Source organism: Macaca mulatta, chromosome 10 (genome assembly GCF_049350105.2).
Source record: "Macaca mulatta isolate MMU2019108-1 chromosome 10, T2T-MMU8v2.0, whole genome shotgun sequence".
Classification (NCBI taxonomy): domain Eukaryota; kingdom Metazoa; phylum Chordata; class Mammalia; order Primates; family Cercopithecidae; genus Macaca; species Macaca mulatta.
In genome coordinates, this window is record NC_133415.1 from 104,992,953 (window position 1) to 105,012,246 (window position 19,294).

Here is a 19,294-nt window from a genome sequence, read left to right on the forward strand (position 1 = left end):
TTTGGGAGGCCAAGGCAGGCGGATCACGAGGTCAAGAGATCGAGACCATCCTGGTCAATATGGTGAAACCCCATTTCTACAAAAAATACAAAAAAACTAGCTGGGTGTGGTGGTGCACACCTGTAGTCCCAGCTACTCAGGAGGCTGAGGCAGGAGAATCACTTGAACCCAGGAGGCGGAGCTTGCAGTGAGCTGAGATTGCGCCACTGCACTCCAGCCTGGGTGACAGAGCGAGACTCCGTCTCAAAAAAAAAAAAAAAAGCTGAAAGCTGAAATGAATGAAATGGGAGAGGGTAGAGAAATAAATAAAAGCAAAAGTGCTACTTTTACTTTAATACAAATGACTAAATAAGTAAACCCTTAGCATGCTAAGTAGAAGACTAAAAATACAACAATAAAAAAGGAAACCCCAAAACCAGTAGCAACAAGAAAGGTGATGGACCCCCAAATGCCAAAGTTATTAAAATATTTTAAAAAGAAAGTTAAATGGAATCATAGGGCCGCAAAATTGAAAATTTAGAGCAGAGTAAATGATTTTTTTTTCTTTTGCTAAATATAAACTACTAAAACTGATCCAGATAAGATATACGACCTGAACAGATCACTAATTACAGAAAATAATTGGGAAGTTTGTTAAGAACGTTACAATGAAAAAGACTATCAGCCAAGATAATAGAACAGGTAATTTCTGAGATAGTCAACCTATAGCAGGTCACCGAAAAAGAAGAGAAGAGCTCCAGTGTATTTTTAGAGTTGCACAAGCTCCAATTTATTTTTAGAGTTCTGTAAGAAACAAGCAAAAATCAGAGATAGCACTAAAAAAGAAAACTAGAGACCAGCTGCATGTATGTGTATACAAGTCATTGCCACTTATCAACAGGGATCCATTCTGAGAAATACGGCGTAGTCTATGGTTCCTAGGCTAGAAATCCATACAGCACGTGAATGTGCTGAGTACTGTAGGTAATGGTAACACAATGGTAAGTACTTGTCTATCTAAATATAACTAAACATAGAAAAGGTACTGCAGCCCAGGCGTGGTGGCTCGTGCCTGTAATCCTAGCACTTTGGGAGGCTGAGGTGGGTAGATCACTTGAGCCCAGGAGTTCAAGACCAGCCTGGGCAGCATGCCAACACCCATCTCTACAAAAAAATACGTCATGGTACATGCCTGTGGTCCCAGCTACTTGGGAGGCTGAGGTGGGAGGATCACCTGAGCCTGGGGAGGTAAAGACTGCAGTGAGGTGAGCTGTGATTGTGCCACTGTACTCCAGCCTGCGTGACAGAGTAAGACCCTATCTCAAAAACAAAACAAAACAAAAGTACAGTAAAAATATGGTATAAAAGATAAAAATATGGTACACCTGTTTAGGACACTTATCATGAATGGAGCTTGCAGGATTGGAAGTTGCTCTGGGTGAGTCAGTGGGTGAGCGGTGAGTGAATGTGAAGGCTTAGGTCAGGACCATGTACTACTGTAGACCTTATAAACACTGTACACTTAGACTACTCTACATTTATTAAAAAATTCTTTCTTCAGTAGTAAATTAAGTATAGCTTATTGTAACTTTTTTACTTTATACATGTATTAATTCTAAAGATTTTGACTCTTATCAGTCTTTTGTAATAACACTCAGCTGAAAACACAAGCATTATATAACCATACAAAAATATTATTTCTTTATATCCTGATTCTACAAGCCTTTTCTATTTTTTTCTCTTTTACTTTTTCAACTTAAAAAAAAAAAAAAAACTAAGACACAAACATGCACACTAGCCTCAGCCTATGCAGGGTCAGGATCATCAAGATATCAGTAGGCAATAGAAATGTTTCAGCTCCATTATTATTATGAGATCACCACTGTAATATGCAATCTGTTGACCAAAATGCCATTACGCAGCAAATGGCTAGAGTTGTAAAACTTCCAGGTAAGATATTAGAAAATGAAATCCAGCAGTGTTTTGGAAGAATAATTCAACATGACCAAGAGGATTTGTTCCAGGAATGCAAGGTGACTTAACATACCAGGGTATATGCTATACGAATTCACTGTGTCAACATATTTAAGTGCAAAACCTAAATACTTATGGCTAACGATTTTAAGGCGATATTTGATAAAATTCAGCAAGCTACCCTGATAAGTGAAATTGTATCAGTATTTTATATGAACTTATCAAAAGAATTACTATGAAAATATTAAGTCTTGTACTCAAAAACCTTTATTCAACTCCATTGTAAACATTATTCAGTCAAATTATTTAGTCTATTTTTATTATATAAGGTCTGTGTTTCTTTTTTTTGAGATGGAGTTGCGCTCTGTCGCCCAGGCTGGAGTGCAGCAGCGCAATTTTGGCTCACTGCTGCCTCCACCTCCTGGGTTCAAGCGATTTCACTCTAAGTGAAAACTGGAGCAGAAGAAAATGACCTAAGTATATAAAAACCATTATCCAAAGGAGTGGTGTATATTACATTGGAAAATTCTAAAGTTAGAATTAGGAATCACAGCAAGGATGCCAGCTGTATCAGCGTTGTTTGGAGGTTCTGGCTAAAGCAACAGGACAAGAAAACAAAATAAGTAGTAAAAATATTCTAAGGGAAGAGATAAAACAATATGAAAATAAAAGACTACATCAGATAATTATAAATCATATTTATCAGAGACCAAGGATTTCTAATAAATACAATTCATTACTGAGAATTTTTCTTTAATATAGACAAATATAGTCTATTTTGGCTTTTCTTGATGTCTGCAACAAATACAAAAATTCCTATTCACAATTATGATAAAATTATGGAATAATAAAAAAACACAGGGCCGGGCACGGTGGCTCACTCCTGTAATCCCAGCACTTTGGGAGGCTGAGGCAGGCGGATCACTTGAGGCCAGGAGTGCAAGACCAGCCTGGCCAACATGGCGAAACCCCATCTCTAGTAAAAATACACACACAAAAATTAGCCAGGAATGGTGGCAGGCGCCTATAATCCCAGCTACTCAAGAGGCTGAAGTGGGAGAATCACTTGAACCCTGTGAGCCAAAATTGCGCCACTGCACTCCAGCCTGGATGACATAGCGAGACTCCATCTCAAAAAAAAGAAACACAGACCTTATATAATAAAAATAGACTACATAATTTGACTGAATAATGTTTACAATAGGAGTTAAATAAAGGTTTTTGGGTAGAAGACTTAATATTTTCATAGTCATTCTTTTGATAAGTTCATATAAAATACTGATGCAATTTCAATAAAAAATTCCAAAAGGTTTTCTTTTTTGGTGGGGGTGGTTTAGGTACTGGATAAAATAACAGTTCCTTTGGAAGAATAAATATCTAAGAATTGCTAAGAAAATTTTGGAAAATAATAGCTGGGGGAAGTTTGTAAGTCTAAAAGATTAAGCTTACCTTAATGCTAATATGATCAAATAAGTGACGTTAGCAAGCCAGATCATCTTCTGGAATCTCAGATCTCTAATATTCCAGAATAAAGAAGTTCTGGAAGTATATTTGTGAACTTTATCTACATGAGTTAAATTAGGATTTCAGTTTTCAGGAAAATAATATTTAACAAATGGTTCTGGCATAAGCAGACAGTCAAACTTGTTCATCATAACATATAAATATGAGTTCTGGGCATGAGCTGTAATCCCAGCACTCTGGGAGGCTGAGGTGGGCAGATCACAGGAGGCCAGGAGTTTGAGACCAGCATGGCCAACATGGTGAAATCTCGTCTCTACTAAAAATATAAAAATTAGCCAGGCATGGTGGCACACACCTGTGATCCCAGCTACTTGGGAGGCTGAGGCAGGAGAATTGCCTGAGCCTGGGAGGCAGAGCGGGCAGTGAGCTGAGATCGTGCCACTGTACTCCAGGCTGGGAGACAGAGCCAGACTCTGTCTCAAAACAAGAAAAAAAAAAAAAAAGAAGGAAAAAAAAAAAAAGAATTCTGGCTGCAGCAAGGAGCCATTGAAAAACAAACAAGCAAGCAGGAAAAACACCAAAGGGAAAACCAATTTAATCTCAGGGGAAGGATGGATGTTCTTAGAAAATACAGGTGCCACAAATGAAGCGACAGGAGCATCTAACCACAGAAAAAGACAGTCATTTTTATATGGTGACAGCCCCACAAGTAAAGTCAAAACACAATGACAGGAGGGGAAGAAACTCAGCAATGTGTGACTGACGTCGGGTTAGTGTTCCCAACTTCCCAACAGCCAAGGAGAAAAAGGAGGCAGTAAGAGTTCTAAGTTCACAGAAGAGAGTAGCACACATGGTCAACCAGCCTATGCAGAGATGTCTCAGAAAACGCAGACCACACCACCAGCTAGGGGAGTGCATGAAGGCCAGATAACCATTTTCACACAGCAGATTGACAAAACTTCCAAAGGTAGTTAGGCCCACATCATGGATGAGACTATCATTGTGAAAATTAATCCATATTTATGTAAGTACAAACTATGCAAGCTCCATGAAACTTACTGTTTCGAATCTACTTACAGAAAAAAAAAAAAAAAGAGCAGAATATGAAAGTTTACTGGGGCAGTTTGTAATGACAAAACTATTCCTCAAACAACCTTAATAATCATAATAGCAAGATGACGGACTAAACCCTGGCATGTCTGTAACGTTTGTTTAAAAAAACTAGGTCTATAGATGGAATAATCAAAGCAAGTTGCAGAGAAATGTGCAGAGTATGATACAATTACTGTAGAACTAGGAAAACGTTTTCTATGTTATCTTTTGAGTCCACGTATATTGGTAAGAATACAGAGCACCTAACATTACTTACCTTGGATGGGGTGAGAATATGGAGGGGCTGGAAGTTGTTGGCTTGGTGTTTGTACAATTCTGTGTGTAATTTATTCCAAAGAATAAGTTTTACTGTTGTAGTTTGTAAAGAGACAAAACAACCAACAAATCAAATATGCATGTGTGTACATGTCCATGCATGTGTATGTATGTTTGTGTATGTATATATATGGAAGGCAGCTGGTAGGTAGAGATCTAAGGATGCAAAAAGAAATATAGAATATAAAAATATTATGCTTAATTAAACTACAACTTTATAACTGGAGTAGAAAACATATATACATAAGCATAAAAAAAGAGTGATAGGGTCTGGGCGCGGTGGCTCACACCTGTAAACCCAGCACTTTGGGAGGCCGAGGTGGGCAGATCATGAGGTCTGGAGATCGAGACCATCCTGGCTATGGTGAAACCCTGTCTCTACTAAAAATACAAAACATTAGCCGGGCATGGTGGTGGGCGCCTATAGTCCCAGCTACTCGGGAGGCTGAGGCAGGAGAATGGTGTGAACCCGGGAGGTGGAGCTTGTAGTGAGCCCAGATCGCACCACCGCACTCCAGCCTGGGCGAAGTGAGAGACTGTCTCAAAAAAAAAAAAAAAAAGATTGATAGGAAGTCCATCAAAATGGTTACAGTCTGTATAGTTTGTATCTGGACAGTAAGATTATTAGTAACTTCTATTTTTTTCTAGTAATATTCTGTTTTTCATATTTTCTATCTTGAATACACATTATAATCAGGAAAAAATCCTTTACAGTTGAAAAAAGTGGGAAAAAAGAAAGATGTAGAAAATAGGACCAGGACAATGGAAGTTTCCCAGCTGAAATTCAAAAGCAGAACAGTTTTCTAAAGGGTTGTAAGCAGTGAGTTTGAAGTGACAAAATTATTTAAATCACTAACATTGTATACTGTAAGCCTTTTCTGTTTCTTACCAAAAACCATAGCTAATAACTCACTATTATCATTGATGATAGGAAAATAAAGAAATTATGGCAAATATAATATAGCAAGTCATCAAAATTGTGTTCAAATATTATGGATCAAAGAAAGAAGAATAAAAGTGGCAAAAATGTATCTAAGTATTCTCATAATATTCTAAATATGCTTCTGTCGCAAGAGTAACCTCTTCTCACCAATCCTTGCTGACAGCAGAAATGAGTGGTATTACACCACTAGAGAATGGCTTAAGGTACAAGCATGGGTGATTCTAGCTTGCTCTCTGGCACCACCTACTGATCAAACAGCATCTCAACGGAAAACCGCACAATTTGAATTTTCCTCTTCTCAATACAACCTATGCTCTGGAAAAAATCTAGGTACGCTCTCAGTCCACTCATCTGGGTTCTGCACAGATATTAACATCTCAAAAATGCTATTCTAGAAAATTCTGTCTTGTTAGTAGAAACTTTGATCATTTTTGCATCTAAACAGAAATGCCAGGATTGTCAGTCTGAGGTTTCAAAATGAAAACGACAGTGGGATGGATCACTTTATCACGTTAGGTACCACATCTATTTAATGTGACTGTGGAGGAGGTAAGATGACTGTGTGATATTTATGAGAGGATTAAAAACCTTTGCTGCTTCAGGTTGTTTTTGACTAATGACTCACACCCCATCATTCCCAAATCCGACCTTGGCTCTAAAGAATCATTAACATTCGGTATATTTTAATCAGATATCAATTTATTAGGGAACCGTTCATTTGCTGCGCATTAGCACTAAACATTTGTTTTTGGGGGGTCAAGTATCCATGTCACATTATGTAGAAAATGGTCCTTCATGCCAACAGGCTTACATGTGGAAAACATGAATCCCCCCAAACTCTGGGGAGTATTCCAGAATGGGGCAAAAGAGAGGCTGGGAAGTACCATTTACTACACAAATTTAATAAGATGGACAAAAACCTTTACCAGAGTTGGAAAATCAAGTTGGAAACAAACACATATATTCACTACTTAATGCATTTAATTCCAACCCCTCATTGGAATCACCTTGGTAACATTTAAGATTCTACAACAGTATGATGTGACGATTCAGAGGTGGTCTCAAAGTTGTTACAGTGTTAAAAAAATTATAGTAAGCAGTATAAAATTACAATTTATTATGGGGCCAGGGGGATTCACAGCCATCCTTAAAAATATTAAGAGCAAACCACGGCCAGGCATGGTGGCTCACACCTGTAATCCCAGCACTTTTGGGAGGCTGAGGTGGGCAGATCACTTGAGGTCAGGAGTTCAACATGATGAAACCCCGTCTCTATCAAATATACAAAAATTAGCCAGTCATGGTGTCGTACACCTGTGGTCCCAGCTACTTGGGAGGCTGAGGCACCAGAATCGCTTGAACCTGGGAGGCTGACTTGCAGTGAGCCAAGATTGCGCCACTGCACTCCAGCCTGGGAAACAGAGCGAGACTCCGTCTCAAAAACAAAACAAAACAAAGAAAACATGAAGAGCAAACCTTTTAGAGAATTCTACTTATGATTTCTTTTTCTCAATTCCTTTCCCCCACTCCTTTTGTTTTTTAAGCACTAATCTGGTATGGAGTCAGCAGGACAGAGCAAAGCTGGATGGGCTGCCCCTTGAATGATGGAGTAGGTCTGCTTGGGTAGTTCTTGCTGGGAAGAGGAGGAGAACACCGGCGGCGCAGTGGTGGCCACTGCGATGTTCTGGCCTCCATCGCTCACCACTGTCACTTCTGCTGTCCCCTCCTGAATCAAGGCGTTTAGGCCTTCAAAGTCCGTGCAAGTAATACCCGAACTGGTAATGAAAGTCTGATTGCCAGAGCCTTCCTGGGGACCACCTGGGGCCGTGGGGATGAGAGTCTGGTGCAGAGTGGCTCCGTCCGTCTGGTCGTGAGTGGTCAGCAGGACAGCCGGCTGGGTCATTGCGCCCGCCTCGCTCGGACACCGCGAGGACTGAGGAGGGGCGATCAGACTGACCTGGCGCAGGATCTGCAGCCGGCTGTTCCCCGGGAGTTCCTCTGGGTTCTGGGCCACCAAAGCAGGCGGGACGATGTTCACTGCAGCGGCGGCAGCCTGGACGATGGTGTTCGCCTGTGGCACCTGATGCCCGACGATGATTTTGACTCTTCCCTCGCTGAACTGGGGCACTTGGCTGGGCTGGAGGGGTACCTGGAGGTGTCCCACAGTGAGGGGCGTGGCGGGCTGCTTGCTGGGGTCGATCTGAAACTGGAGGACGGTCACGTCCGAGTTCTTACTCTCATTGTACTCACTGTGCTGTCTCTTGTGGCTGCGGAGCGAGTCCTCCCGCATGAAGGAGGCGTCGCATATATCGCAGTGGAAAGTCTTCTTGGCATCGAGCTTGGCCACCTGCCGGCTGCTCTGCCTGCCCGTGTCCTTCCTCTCCAGAGCCTCAGTCTTAACCATGTCCGCATGGAACTTCTTCATGTGCTTGCTGAGGTTGCTAGGCTGTTTGGTGTCGAAGCTGCAGTAGTTGCATTTGAAAGGGCGGTCGGTGCAGTGGATGCGCTCGTGGATGCGCAGGGCGGCCTTGCTGGAGCAGGAGTAGCTGCATTCCGAGCACTTCTCGGGATGCTCCGACTGGTGCACGCGGCTGTGCTTCCGGAGGGTGGCTTTGCTGTCACCCAGGAAGTCGCAGTGCGGACACTTGAAGTTATTCCCGCTGTGCTTGATGCGGATGTGCGACTTGAGGTTCCCCTTCATGGTGCAGCGGACGTTGCAGAACTCGCACTTGAAAGGCTTCTCCCCTGAGTGCACCCGCATGTGCCTTTTCAAGTCCGAGCTGATTTTGAACTTGGCGCTACAGAGCCAGCACTGGAAGGGGGCGTCCCCTGTCAACACAAGGTGAGTTTCGATAAGAACAGGCAGGCAACAACCACAGCGGATCCCCCCGAAGCACACACCAGAAAATCGCTTATACAAGGTGGGTGGGTGCAGACCTTCTAACTGCAGCTTCTAGCAGCCCCTGGGAGTGGGGGAACAGGGGCAGGGTTTCTTTTTCTTTCCCCAGACCCAAACCACCACCACCGGTATCAAACCCAGAAGAAAAATGGGAGATCGAAAAGAGCAATTTAATTGTCCCAGATAAAATAAGATTTACAAGTATACTTGTTATATACTTTAGAACACTCAAACTATCTTTCATACTGTTAATGTGCCCACTCTGCTAGTTAACGGTTCACAGTTGAAGACTTTGGCACAACCCGCTGAGTTTGACTGAGTTACATGTTGTAACAGATTCAACAATACATTTTCGAACGGGTCAGCTCCGTGCTGCACTCATTGGAGTATGGTTTTACAATGATGGAAACACCCAGCTTCTATTTCATGCAGATCTTTATTAATAAAGATGTGTTTATTGCACAAAATTTATTTATCCCATATTGCCAGCTGCGTTCTTTATTTGTGAAGTTACAAAATCCAGCTGCTTGATTTTTTTTAAAAAAATTCATATTCGCTGAAAGATGAGCAAGGCAAGTGAAACTGCAAACATCTGAATGGATATCATATTCCAAATTTACTTCCTCAATGAATGCCAAGTCCAAATTATCTGAGGCAATGACAATTCAAGCAAATTGGCGACCCCTCATTTCAATATTGTTTAAGTAAGCAAAATAGCAGCTAATATTCTTCAATGGCTTCCGGGATGGCAGGCGCTATGCTGAGCACTCCACAAGCGTGGTCTCGCTTGATGCTGGGAAGATGGCCCTGTGGTGGGTACTATTATTAATATTGTTTTTCAACACAGTTACACAGAGGAGAAGGCTGAGACCCAGAGAGACTATATAACTTGTTCTCGGTCACCCAGTAGTGCAAAGCAGGGCTTGGATTCCAATCCAGGCTGACTCCAAATCTGGTATCTTTAGATGCTAGGTAATTATCTGTACATATAACAGATGTTTGCTTTCTTAGGACATAAACCCACAAGACTGGGATGGTGTTCCAGCTTTTTGACATAGGATCTGCTACTTCACCATGAGCTGCTTAAAGAATGCAAACAAAGATGGCAGGGGGCAATTGAACAAGCTTCTAGAACACTGAGAGGCCTAAACATAAACCTAAAAAAATGCTTTGTATGACTGAATACCACCAAGATCATGCATATTAAACTCCAGAACAAGGAACAGTAAGCTACAGCCTCTGGGCTAGATCCTACCCATAGCCTGTTTCTATTAATAAAGTTTTACTGAAACACAGCCACGCATATTTGTTTACATATGGTTACTTGCCTGCCATAATGGTAGAGGTGAGTATTTGTGACAGATACTGCATGGCCCACAAAGTCTAAAATATTTACTATCTGGCCCTTTTCAGAAAAAGGGCCTTTTGCTGCCTTAGAATGTTGTTCTTAACCTTTTTTATGCCATTACCCCTTTTTGGCAGTTTAGTGAAGTCCATGGAACCCTTCTTAGATAATATTTTAAATGTACCAAAAAAAACTAAAAGAAGAACCAATAGGAATATAAAAGAAACCAATTATATTAAAATAGTTATTAAAAAAAAATTGTGATATGCCAATGTGTGTGTTTCATTAATGTGTTCAAGAATCAGACCTAGTGGCAGGTCTAGTAACTACAGTCATTTCTAAATAAAGAGGAGTGTAAAAGATATTTTACTCTATCTGCAGCAATCATTATGAAGAGATTTTTGATTTCCACTGGCGACAACTTTACATGCACTGTTATCAGATTGGTTGCCTGTTTTCATAATCGAAGGACATGTCAAATTTCAATACAGGCTAGTGAAAATGAAGACTTTTTTTTTTCCCATCCAAGGACCTCCCTCCCAAATCTACTCATGGATTTCTCAGGGGCAGACGTCTGTAGACTCAAAGTCAGAATCCTTGCTCCAGAATGTTTTACTAGGTTTTCCAGTTACATCCCTGCCAAAATTATAGCGACAGTCTTTTTTCACTTCTTTAGCAATCTGCAGAGGTGAGACCCAGAAAATCCAGAAAACCAAATCTCACAGCTAAGTTGCAGAGCTTAACAACACCCTTTGGCATGAAAGCAAAGGTTATAAATTCCTTTGTCTTTTTTTTTTTTTTTTAAATTTAACCATAAACATTACTTTAATGAAGTATACTGGGCAAATAGTCCCACTGGACACTAAGGTCTTCAAACCTAATGACTATGTTCATTCTTGCCTACTACCTGATTCCCACTGTGTCTGGCACATAGTGAGGTTTAAAGAATGTTGGATGAATAAGCGACATATATTTAAGCTGACAGATCTTCCTTGAGTTTGGGTTGCTACTCAAACAAGTGTTGATGTAGTCTATCAAATCACCGAAAGGGTAAAAACAAAATCCTATTAATTTACAGTTTTACAAGTGCCACAGATTTATAAAAGGGAAAATGAACATTCCACGAAGACCATGCATAAATGGCACACATTTAAATTTTTGAAAAACACACGTTTTCTAGACCAATTTAAAGATGCTGCTATAAATAGTAACTTCATCCTTGTAAATAAAAATGAACCATTTTCATACATGAATTGTTCAGCTTCTCTAACTTAGGCTGGGGGAAATTTCTGAAGCAAATCAGTGGGGCATCGATTATGCCAATGTCTTAACTTGCTGTAGATTACTAAAATGTTCCCACATCTCCCCACCTCCCACCCCTCCTAGTAGCACGGCCTCTGCCCTGTCATTAGGATGTTCTCCCATGATCCATGATAAAAGCCTCAACCATGTCATTGGATTTAGCCAAAGGTATATTTAGTCACTTGAAACAAATAATGGCTTGAAATGGACTTGTGCACTGGGGCTTGCTTGCTTACACCTCGGTCATGACCATGAGGTCAATCCTGGCCTACCTACTGCTGGTCTCAGGAGAAGACCAAGAGACATATGGAGCAGAGCTGATTTCCTCAGCCAAGGCCAGTGGATAGCCAGTCCATAACCAGCAGATCCTCAGACTAATAAGAGAGCCCAGCCAAGGTCAGCTGGTTTTGCCCAGCTGATCCTCACAGGTGAACAGAAAAAGCATATTGCATCTATTGAGGTTTTGTGGGCTATTACGCTGCATCGCTGTGACAACAGACAATGGATACAGATACAGGTATCTAGAAAAAGGGTGATGCCATAACAGAGAACCAAAATACAGAGCATTGGTTTTGAGATTGGGTTGCATGTGGAGGCTGGAAAAATGGCAATGCACACTACTTAATGGCAAACATTTGGTAAGATTGTCACTCATGGTAGCTTAGAAGACAGAAAATGTACATAATGAGTTTTGGACTTGAATAAAGAGATAAATTCTAGGCAGAACAGTGAAAGTGTCTTATAAGCTGCATATGATAAAAGACTACAAGAAAGAGACAAACTCAAAAAAAGAACTGGACATTTACTAAGCAGAATTTAGAGGGAAGACAGAAAGTCAAAGATTTACTGGATATAGTTTCTCATCTCCAGCCAGCTTCTCCAGCCAGCTTTCCCAGGTAAGACAAAAGCCTGGGACAAAGATCAATCTAAGAAACTAGTCTCAGAGTGAAGACCAAATGTGAAATAAGGTGTCTAAATGTAAGACTCTTTATTAAAATCTTCAAAAGGGAATTAAGAATGGTGAGAATGAAGTTGGTGCCAAGTATGTTCTTTCAGCTGGACAAAGGACTCCTAAAACCCACAGAAGGTTAAATGCCAAAAGTACCTATAATTGAGTTTAGAAGAAGAGGCAAGATTCCAAAAGAATTGTGGGTATCGCTTTTGGCAAATGGATACATAGGAAACTCACACAGTTTTTAAAGACAGCTCTACCAGCAACACTGTCACCAGCCTTACTAAAACAAAAGGTAAAAGACCTCCAGCTGTTGGCAGACAGGAAGCAAGCTGAGAAAGTTTCTCAAAGGTACATTTTGCAATCTTTTTTAGAAGTAGCTTAGGAAAGTGATGGAAAGGATGCTCCAATGGGCAGGGTTAAGAACCAAAGAGCTGAGCCAAGGCCTAATCAAGAAACATTCCCTATCCCCTGAGTAGGGGGAACCTGGGAACATGTGCCCAAAAGAATTTCAGAAATGCTATGGACCAGGGACTGACAAATGCCTTTCTGCCTTTCTTTCTTTCTTTATTCTTTCTTTCTTTCTTTCTTTCTTTCTTTCTTTCTTTCTTTCTTTCTTTCTTTCTTTCTTTCTTTCTTTCTTTTTCTTTTTCTTTTCTTTCTCTTTCTTTTTAATTATACTTTAAGTTCTGGGATACATGTGCAGAATGTGCAGGTTTGTTACACAGGTATACACGTGCCATGGTGGTTTGCTGCACCCATCAACCTGTCATCTACATTAGGTATTTCTCCTAATGCTATCCCTCCCCTAGCCCCCAACCCCTTGACAGGCCCCAGTGTGTGATGTTCCCCTCCCTGTGTCCATGTGTTCTCATTATTCAACTCCCACTTACGAGTGAGAACATGTAGTGTTTGGTTTTCTGTTCCTGTGTTAGTTTGCTAAGAATGATGGTTTCCAGCTTCATGCATGTCCCTGTAAAGGACATGAACTCAACCTGTTTTATGGCCACATAGTATTCCATGGTGTATATGTGTCACATTTTCTTTATCCAGTCTATCATTGATGGGCATTTGGGTTGGTTCCAAGTCTTTGCTACTGTGAATACTGCCACAATAAATATACATGTGCATGTGTCTTATACTACTTTCAAATGGTAGAATTATGGTAATTATTTTGGCTTTTTGTTTTACCACTGTATATTGGGTGTATCAGGACAGACAACTTGTTTTTTATTTCAACCATCTCTAGATGAAGAGAAACCATATCCAGACCCAAGGGAGATCACACAACTGTGGTCCTTAAGGCTGATCCTATGATTGGATGAGACTTGTGGGGTTCTTCGGAAAGTGTGAACGCATTTTGCCTGTCAGAGAGATGTGAATGATGGTGAGGCTAAAGGTGGACTGTGGTTGTTTGCAAAAACGGTCCCAATTCAGCCCAGCGAGGTGGCTCACGCCTGTAATCCTAGCACTTTGGGAGGTGAGGCAGGTGGATTGCCTGAGCTCAGGAGTTTGAGACCAGCCTGGGCAACATGGTGAAACCCCATCTCTACTAAAATACAAAAAATTAGCCAGGCATGGCAGCATGCACCTGTAATCCCAGCTACTCAGGAGGCTGAGGCAGGAGAATCACTTGAACCCAGGAAGTGGAAGTTGCAATGAGCTGAGATCACGCCACTGCACTCCAGCCTGGGTGACAGAGCGAGACTCCATCTCAAAAAAAAAAAAAGTAAAAAAAAGGTCCCAGGTCTTCACCTTCCCTGCATCCCTGATCTTTGCCACGTAACACTGTGACGACCTCTCACTGTAAGTGAGCTCAGTTCCACCCTTGACACCAGGATGAAACATGTGACTTGCCTTAGCCAATGTGATGCTTGACAACTTATAGAAGCAAAGACTTGAAATGGGCTTACACTGGGGCTTCCTTGCTTGCACCTCTGCCATCCTCATGAGAAGGACAAGCCCGGGTTAGTCCATGGTCCCGGGAGGACGATGAGAGATGCACAGAACACAGCCAGATTGCCTCAGGCAAGGCCAGTGGACAGCCAGCCAGCCCACGGTCAGCAGATCCCCGGGCAAATCTGGAAGGCACCCAGCCTTCCCCACACATGTGGTTAAGCCAAGCCAAGATCAACAGAGTTGTCCAGTCAACTTCCTGCTGACCTAAAGTATGTTAGCAACAAATGTTTATAATACAACACTGAGATTTCATGGTTGTTATCGCAGCATTATGGAATCTTTATCTAACTGATACACCAAAAGAAAGAAGTATGTAATTTGTTGAGTTACCTACCCTGCTAATTTTGCTGTATGTTTTTTGGTCAAGCTGTTCCATGCTGAACTAGAGGATGCTTCAAAAATGACTGGAATGCCTAATCATTATGCAGAATTTATCAAAGATACATGACTTATACCTGTATTTTATTTCGTGCACCTCCTCAATTACATACTTTACAAGTGAATAAGTTATAAAGTTATATAAAGAGATATACATATGTATAAAGCTATAAACTTCATGGTTTTCTCCTATTTTACTGAGAAAGGCTCTTCAAGGCAGCTGAAAAGCAAAACTGCAAATGGGCCAAGCACGGTGGCTCATGCCTGTAATCCCAGCACTTTGGGAGGCTGAGGTGGGCAGACCACTTGAGGTCAGGGGTTCAAGACCAGCCTGACCAATATGGCAAAACCCCATCCCTACTAAAAACAGAAAAAGTTAGCTGGGCATGGTACAACATGCCTGTAATCCCAGCACTTTGGGAGGTTGTGGTGGGCAGACCACTTGAGGTCAGGGGTTCAAGACCAGCCTGACCAAGATGGCAAAACCCCATCTCTACTAAAAATACAAAAAATTAGCTGGGTGTGGTGCAACACACCTGTAATCCCAGCTTCTTGGGAGGCTGAGGCATAAGAATTGCTTGAGCCTAGGAGGTGGAGGTTGCAGTGAGCTGAGATAGCGCCACTGCACTCCAGTCAGGGCAACAGAGCAAGACAAAACAACAACAACAACAACAACAAAACAAAACTGCAAACAACGAGATGAGCAAAGGTTCCAACTCGATTTCTTCCATCGTGGCTGAATGCTTTAAGGTGCTTATGATTTATGCCATAGGAAGTGTAGAGAGCAAATAACAGGCGGGACTCACCCGTGTGGGATCGCAGGTGGACGGTGAGCTGGCTGGAGTTCCGGCTGGCGTAGGGGCAGATCTGGCATTTGAAGGGCCGCTCGTCCGAGTGGATCCGCAGGTGCTTGTTGAGGCTGCTGCTGTCGGCAGCGGCGTAGTCACACGTCTTACACTTGTAGGGCTTCACGCCCGTGTGGCACCGCATGTGAGTTTTCAGCTTGTCCTTCCGGCTAAAGCACTTGCCACAGACTTCACACTTATGAGGTTTGTCTCCTTCAAACACACACACACACACAGATGGCAGCAGGAAATGAGATTAAAAAAGGAAAAGGCTTATTTCCCACTGCCTTACGAAAAAAGTCATATACAACCACCAAAGAATATCCAGAGAACCCTGAAACACTGTGTGGATGATTGGCAAAGAGCTAACATCTTGGGAGAGGGGAATTTTCTTCCATTTTCCTTATTGATATTACTTGAATTTTTTAAATGATGAATATGAATTTCTTATACATTTTGTATAAATTAAAAATAGAAGGCAATTAAAATAAAATTTTAAAACATAGGTAAGTAAAATAATAACAGTTGTGTTAATTTTCTCTTATACTCACTCTCTCCTTTTTCCTTTTCGCAACAGAGATGCACCCTAAAATTTAGAACACCTAAGTTTCAGCAGAGTTCATGGCTGACCAGCGAAAGACTACACTTCTCAGCCTCGCCCGCAGCTAGGTGTGATCTGTGACTAAGTTTTTATCGAAGCGATGGCAGAGAAAGTAAAGTGTGTCTCTTTCACGAGAGGAAACTGCTTGCCTTTTACATTTTCTCTTTTCCTGCTTCTAGCCATGGCATGGGGGTAAGGCAGCAGGTGCGGGCAGGTGAGTGAGTGGGTGAGGGCAGGCGAGTGAGTGGGTGAAAGCAGGTGAGTGAGTGGGTGAGGGCAGGCGAGTGAGCGGGTGAGGGCAGGTGAGTGAGCGTGTGAGGGTGGCATACCTGCAGATGGTGGAGTCATGTAACAGAATGAGGTGGGAGGAACTTAAGTGCCTGGATGGTCCCTAGGACAGAGCTGCCCACCTGTCCCGACCTGCCTGCTCACCTCCGGACAGTTACACGGGACAGATACAAACCCCTATCTTGCTTGTTAGAGCTGGTGTTTCAGTTTCATTCTTACAGCAGCTTAATCTGAACCTCACTAATGCATATGTCAACTTGACATCTGTGAACAACTGCTAACTTTTTGGTGTATATTTTTCCAATCTGTGTGTGTGTATGTTTTTGGTACATAAAAACTCCTGGCTAACATCAATTTAAACACTTTTTGAATGGCACTGTGCCTTTGAATTACTATATTTAATCCTTGCAACAGCTGGGATTAGAACCCAGGACTGTCTTGCGCGCGCGTGCGTGTGTGTGTGTGTGTGTGTGTGTGTCTGTGTTTTGGCAAACACTGCACTGCCTCCCTATTGACTACTTTCTTGCACTTACAGTAATTTCTATGACCTGTTTCATATCATTACATATCCACAACATGGTTGTTAAGGCTGAAGTATTTCACTGTATGGATATGCATAAATTATTGAATCCATTCCTTACTTGGTCACGAAAAAGAGTAAGTCAATATGACATAGTGATGTGAAACGATGTGCAAAAGTAATTGAAAAAAAGCAAGTTGCACTGATAGCGTGTATTGTATTAACTTAATAAGACATGGAAAAAATTAAATGTGTGTGTTTTTAGACCTGGTCTAGGCATGCAAATATTTCAGAATGAGACATAGAGGTATATTAGGACAGCTGACTTTTGGTTATGGAAGGAGGTGGCTGTGAGTCAGGATCTTCTTTTTTTTACTTTATATATCAAATATTATCCTGACCAAATCGTAACTAGCCAAGTGCTAAAATAGTCAGCCAAAGCTGATCACTGTCATCATAAAATAAATATTTGGGATTTAAGAATACATCTAAACGTTTATTAAAGATCAGCATTTTGGCTGGGCACGGTGGCTGTCGCCTGTAATTCCAGCACTTTGGGAGGCTGAGGCAGGCAGATCACTTGAGGTCAGGAGTTCGAGACCAGCCTGGCCAACATGGTGAAACCCCGTCTGAACTAAAAATAAAAAAATTAGCTGGGCATTGTGGCGGGTGCCTGTAATCTCAGCTACTCGGGAGGCTGAAGCAGGAGAATCACTTGAACCCAGAAGGCGGTGGTTGCAGTGTGCCGAGATTGTGCCACTGCACTACAGCCTGGGTGACAGAGTGAGACTCCATCTCAAAAGGAAAAAAAAAAAAGCATTTTTATTATTAAACATTTTAGTAGGCCAGGTGCAGTGGCTCACGCCTGTAATCCCAGCACTTTGGGAGGCCGAGGCGGGCGGATCATGAGGTCAGGAGATCGAGACCATCCTGGCTAGCACGGTGAAACCCCCGTCTCTACTAAAAATACAAAAAATTAGCTGGGCATGGTGGCAGGTGCCTGTTGTCCCAGCTACTTGGGAGGCTGAGGCAGGAGAATGGCGTGAACCTGGGAGGTGGAGCTTGCAGTGAACTGAGATCGTGCCACTGCACTCTAGCCTGGGTGACAGAGCAAGACTCTGTCTCAAAAAAAAAATAAAAGAAAAAAAGAAACACAAAAACAAAAACAAAAAAATTTTAGTCATCAAATTAAAAAGCCCAGTAACAATAATTTACCAGCATTGTCAGTGGCTCAGTAGTTCCTGTGGTCACTACACTGGGTATTTGCAACACTGGGCAGATGCTGGATGTTGGCAGAGCTCAATGGTTTTTGGCCAACTCAGCTGGTAAAGAGCTCTGTTGCTGTTGCTCCCCCAAACCCCAACCCCAGGGGTAATTAAGCATGCCCCCACTCTCTGAAGGTAACTAAGGTGAGGATACATTTAAACTTGAAAATGTAGACAGAGACACTTCAGTTATGCAGAAACTATCCTACAAACACCAGGTGGGCTAACTGTGTAGAAGATATTTTCTGTGGATTTGCAGAAATAGACAAAGTTGTGGCCCTCACTTGTACTTTTACAAAGCTTTCCCTATCATCATTAATAATTATAGTACTCAGCCAGATGCGGTAGCCCACGCCTGTAATCTCAGCACTTTGGGAGGCCGAGGCAGGTGGATCACCTAAGGTCGGGAGTTTGAGACCAGCCTGACCAACATGGAGAAATGTCATCTCTACTAAAAATACAAAAATTAGCCGAGTGTGTTGGTGTATGCCTGTAATCCCAGCTACTCGGGAGGCTGAGGCAGGAGAATCGCTTGAACCTGGGAGGCGGAGGTTGCGGTGAGCCAAGATCGTGCCATTGCACTCCAGCCTGGGCAACAAGAGTGAAACTCCGTCTCAGAAAAACAAAAAACAAAAAACAAAACAAAACAAAAATTATAGTACTTTATTCTTTCAATAACAAATATGCTATGGCTTGATGGATGAAACCTCAACATATGAAACCCACATGGAGAGTTTCATTGCTTATTACACTAGAATGCTTGCCAATCAATACTTGAAACTTAATATTTGGATCATTAGAACAAATCCAGATGGCATGACACTGTGAGGCTGATTAGATATGATGGTGACCCCAGTGCAATAAGGCACTTACTGGTCATGGCCAAGGAATATAAGAAATAACTGTTGGCTACTCATCTTCCAAAGGCTGAAGCTAAATAGCAGGTGTTGGGCAATTAGTGAAGCCAAAGCCAAAAGTCACTGCATCTTATACACATTTATACTTTTTAAATTTAAATCTGTATCATTTGAATATGAGCATCTAACACTTTGTTTAAAAAGAGTCTAAAGGCAATTCCTTTTCCATGCAGAAAGTCTGGGAGACATAAAAATAATATATTAAAGAAAAATAAAATCACCAGAAATCATCACT

At 41.8% G+C, this 19,294-nt stretch overlaps 1 protein-coding gene across 5 annotated transcripts in view; it reads right to left on the bottom strand.

Annotated features, from left to right (window-relative positions):
* Window positions 1–19,294, bottom strand: part of ZFP64 (ZFP64 zinc finger protein) — a 97,773-nt gene that overhangs the window by 50,190 nt on the left and 28,289 nt on the right. For 2 of the 5 annotated variants that reach the window (XM_015148759.3, XM_077948238.1), the window contains 2 exons: window positions 15,430–15,681; window positions 6,470–8,617 (listed from right to left, as the gene is read on the bottom strand). In XM_015148759.3, the coding sequence (XP_015004245.1) occupies window positions 7,335–8,617; window positions 15,430–15,681 (1,535 nt within the window). In that variant the 3' untranslated portion in view covers window positions 6,470–7,334. 5 annotated transcript variants of the gene reach the window in all.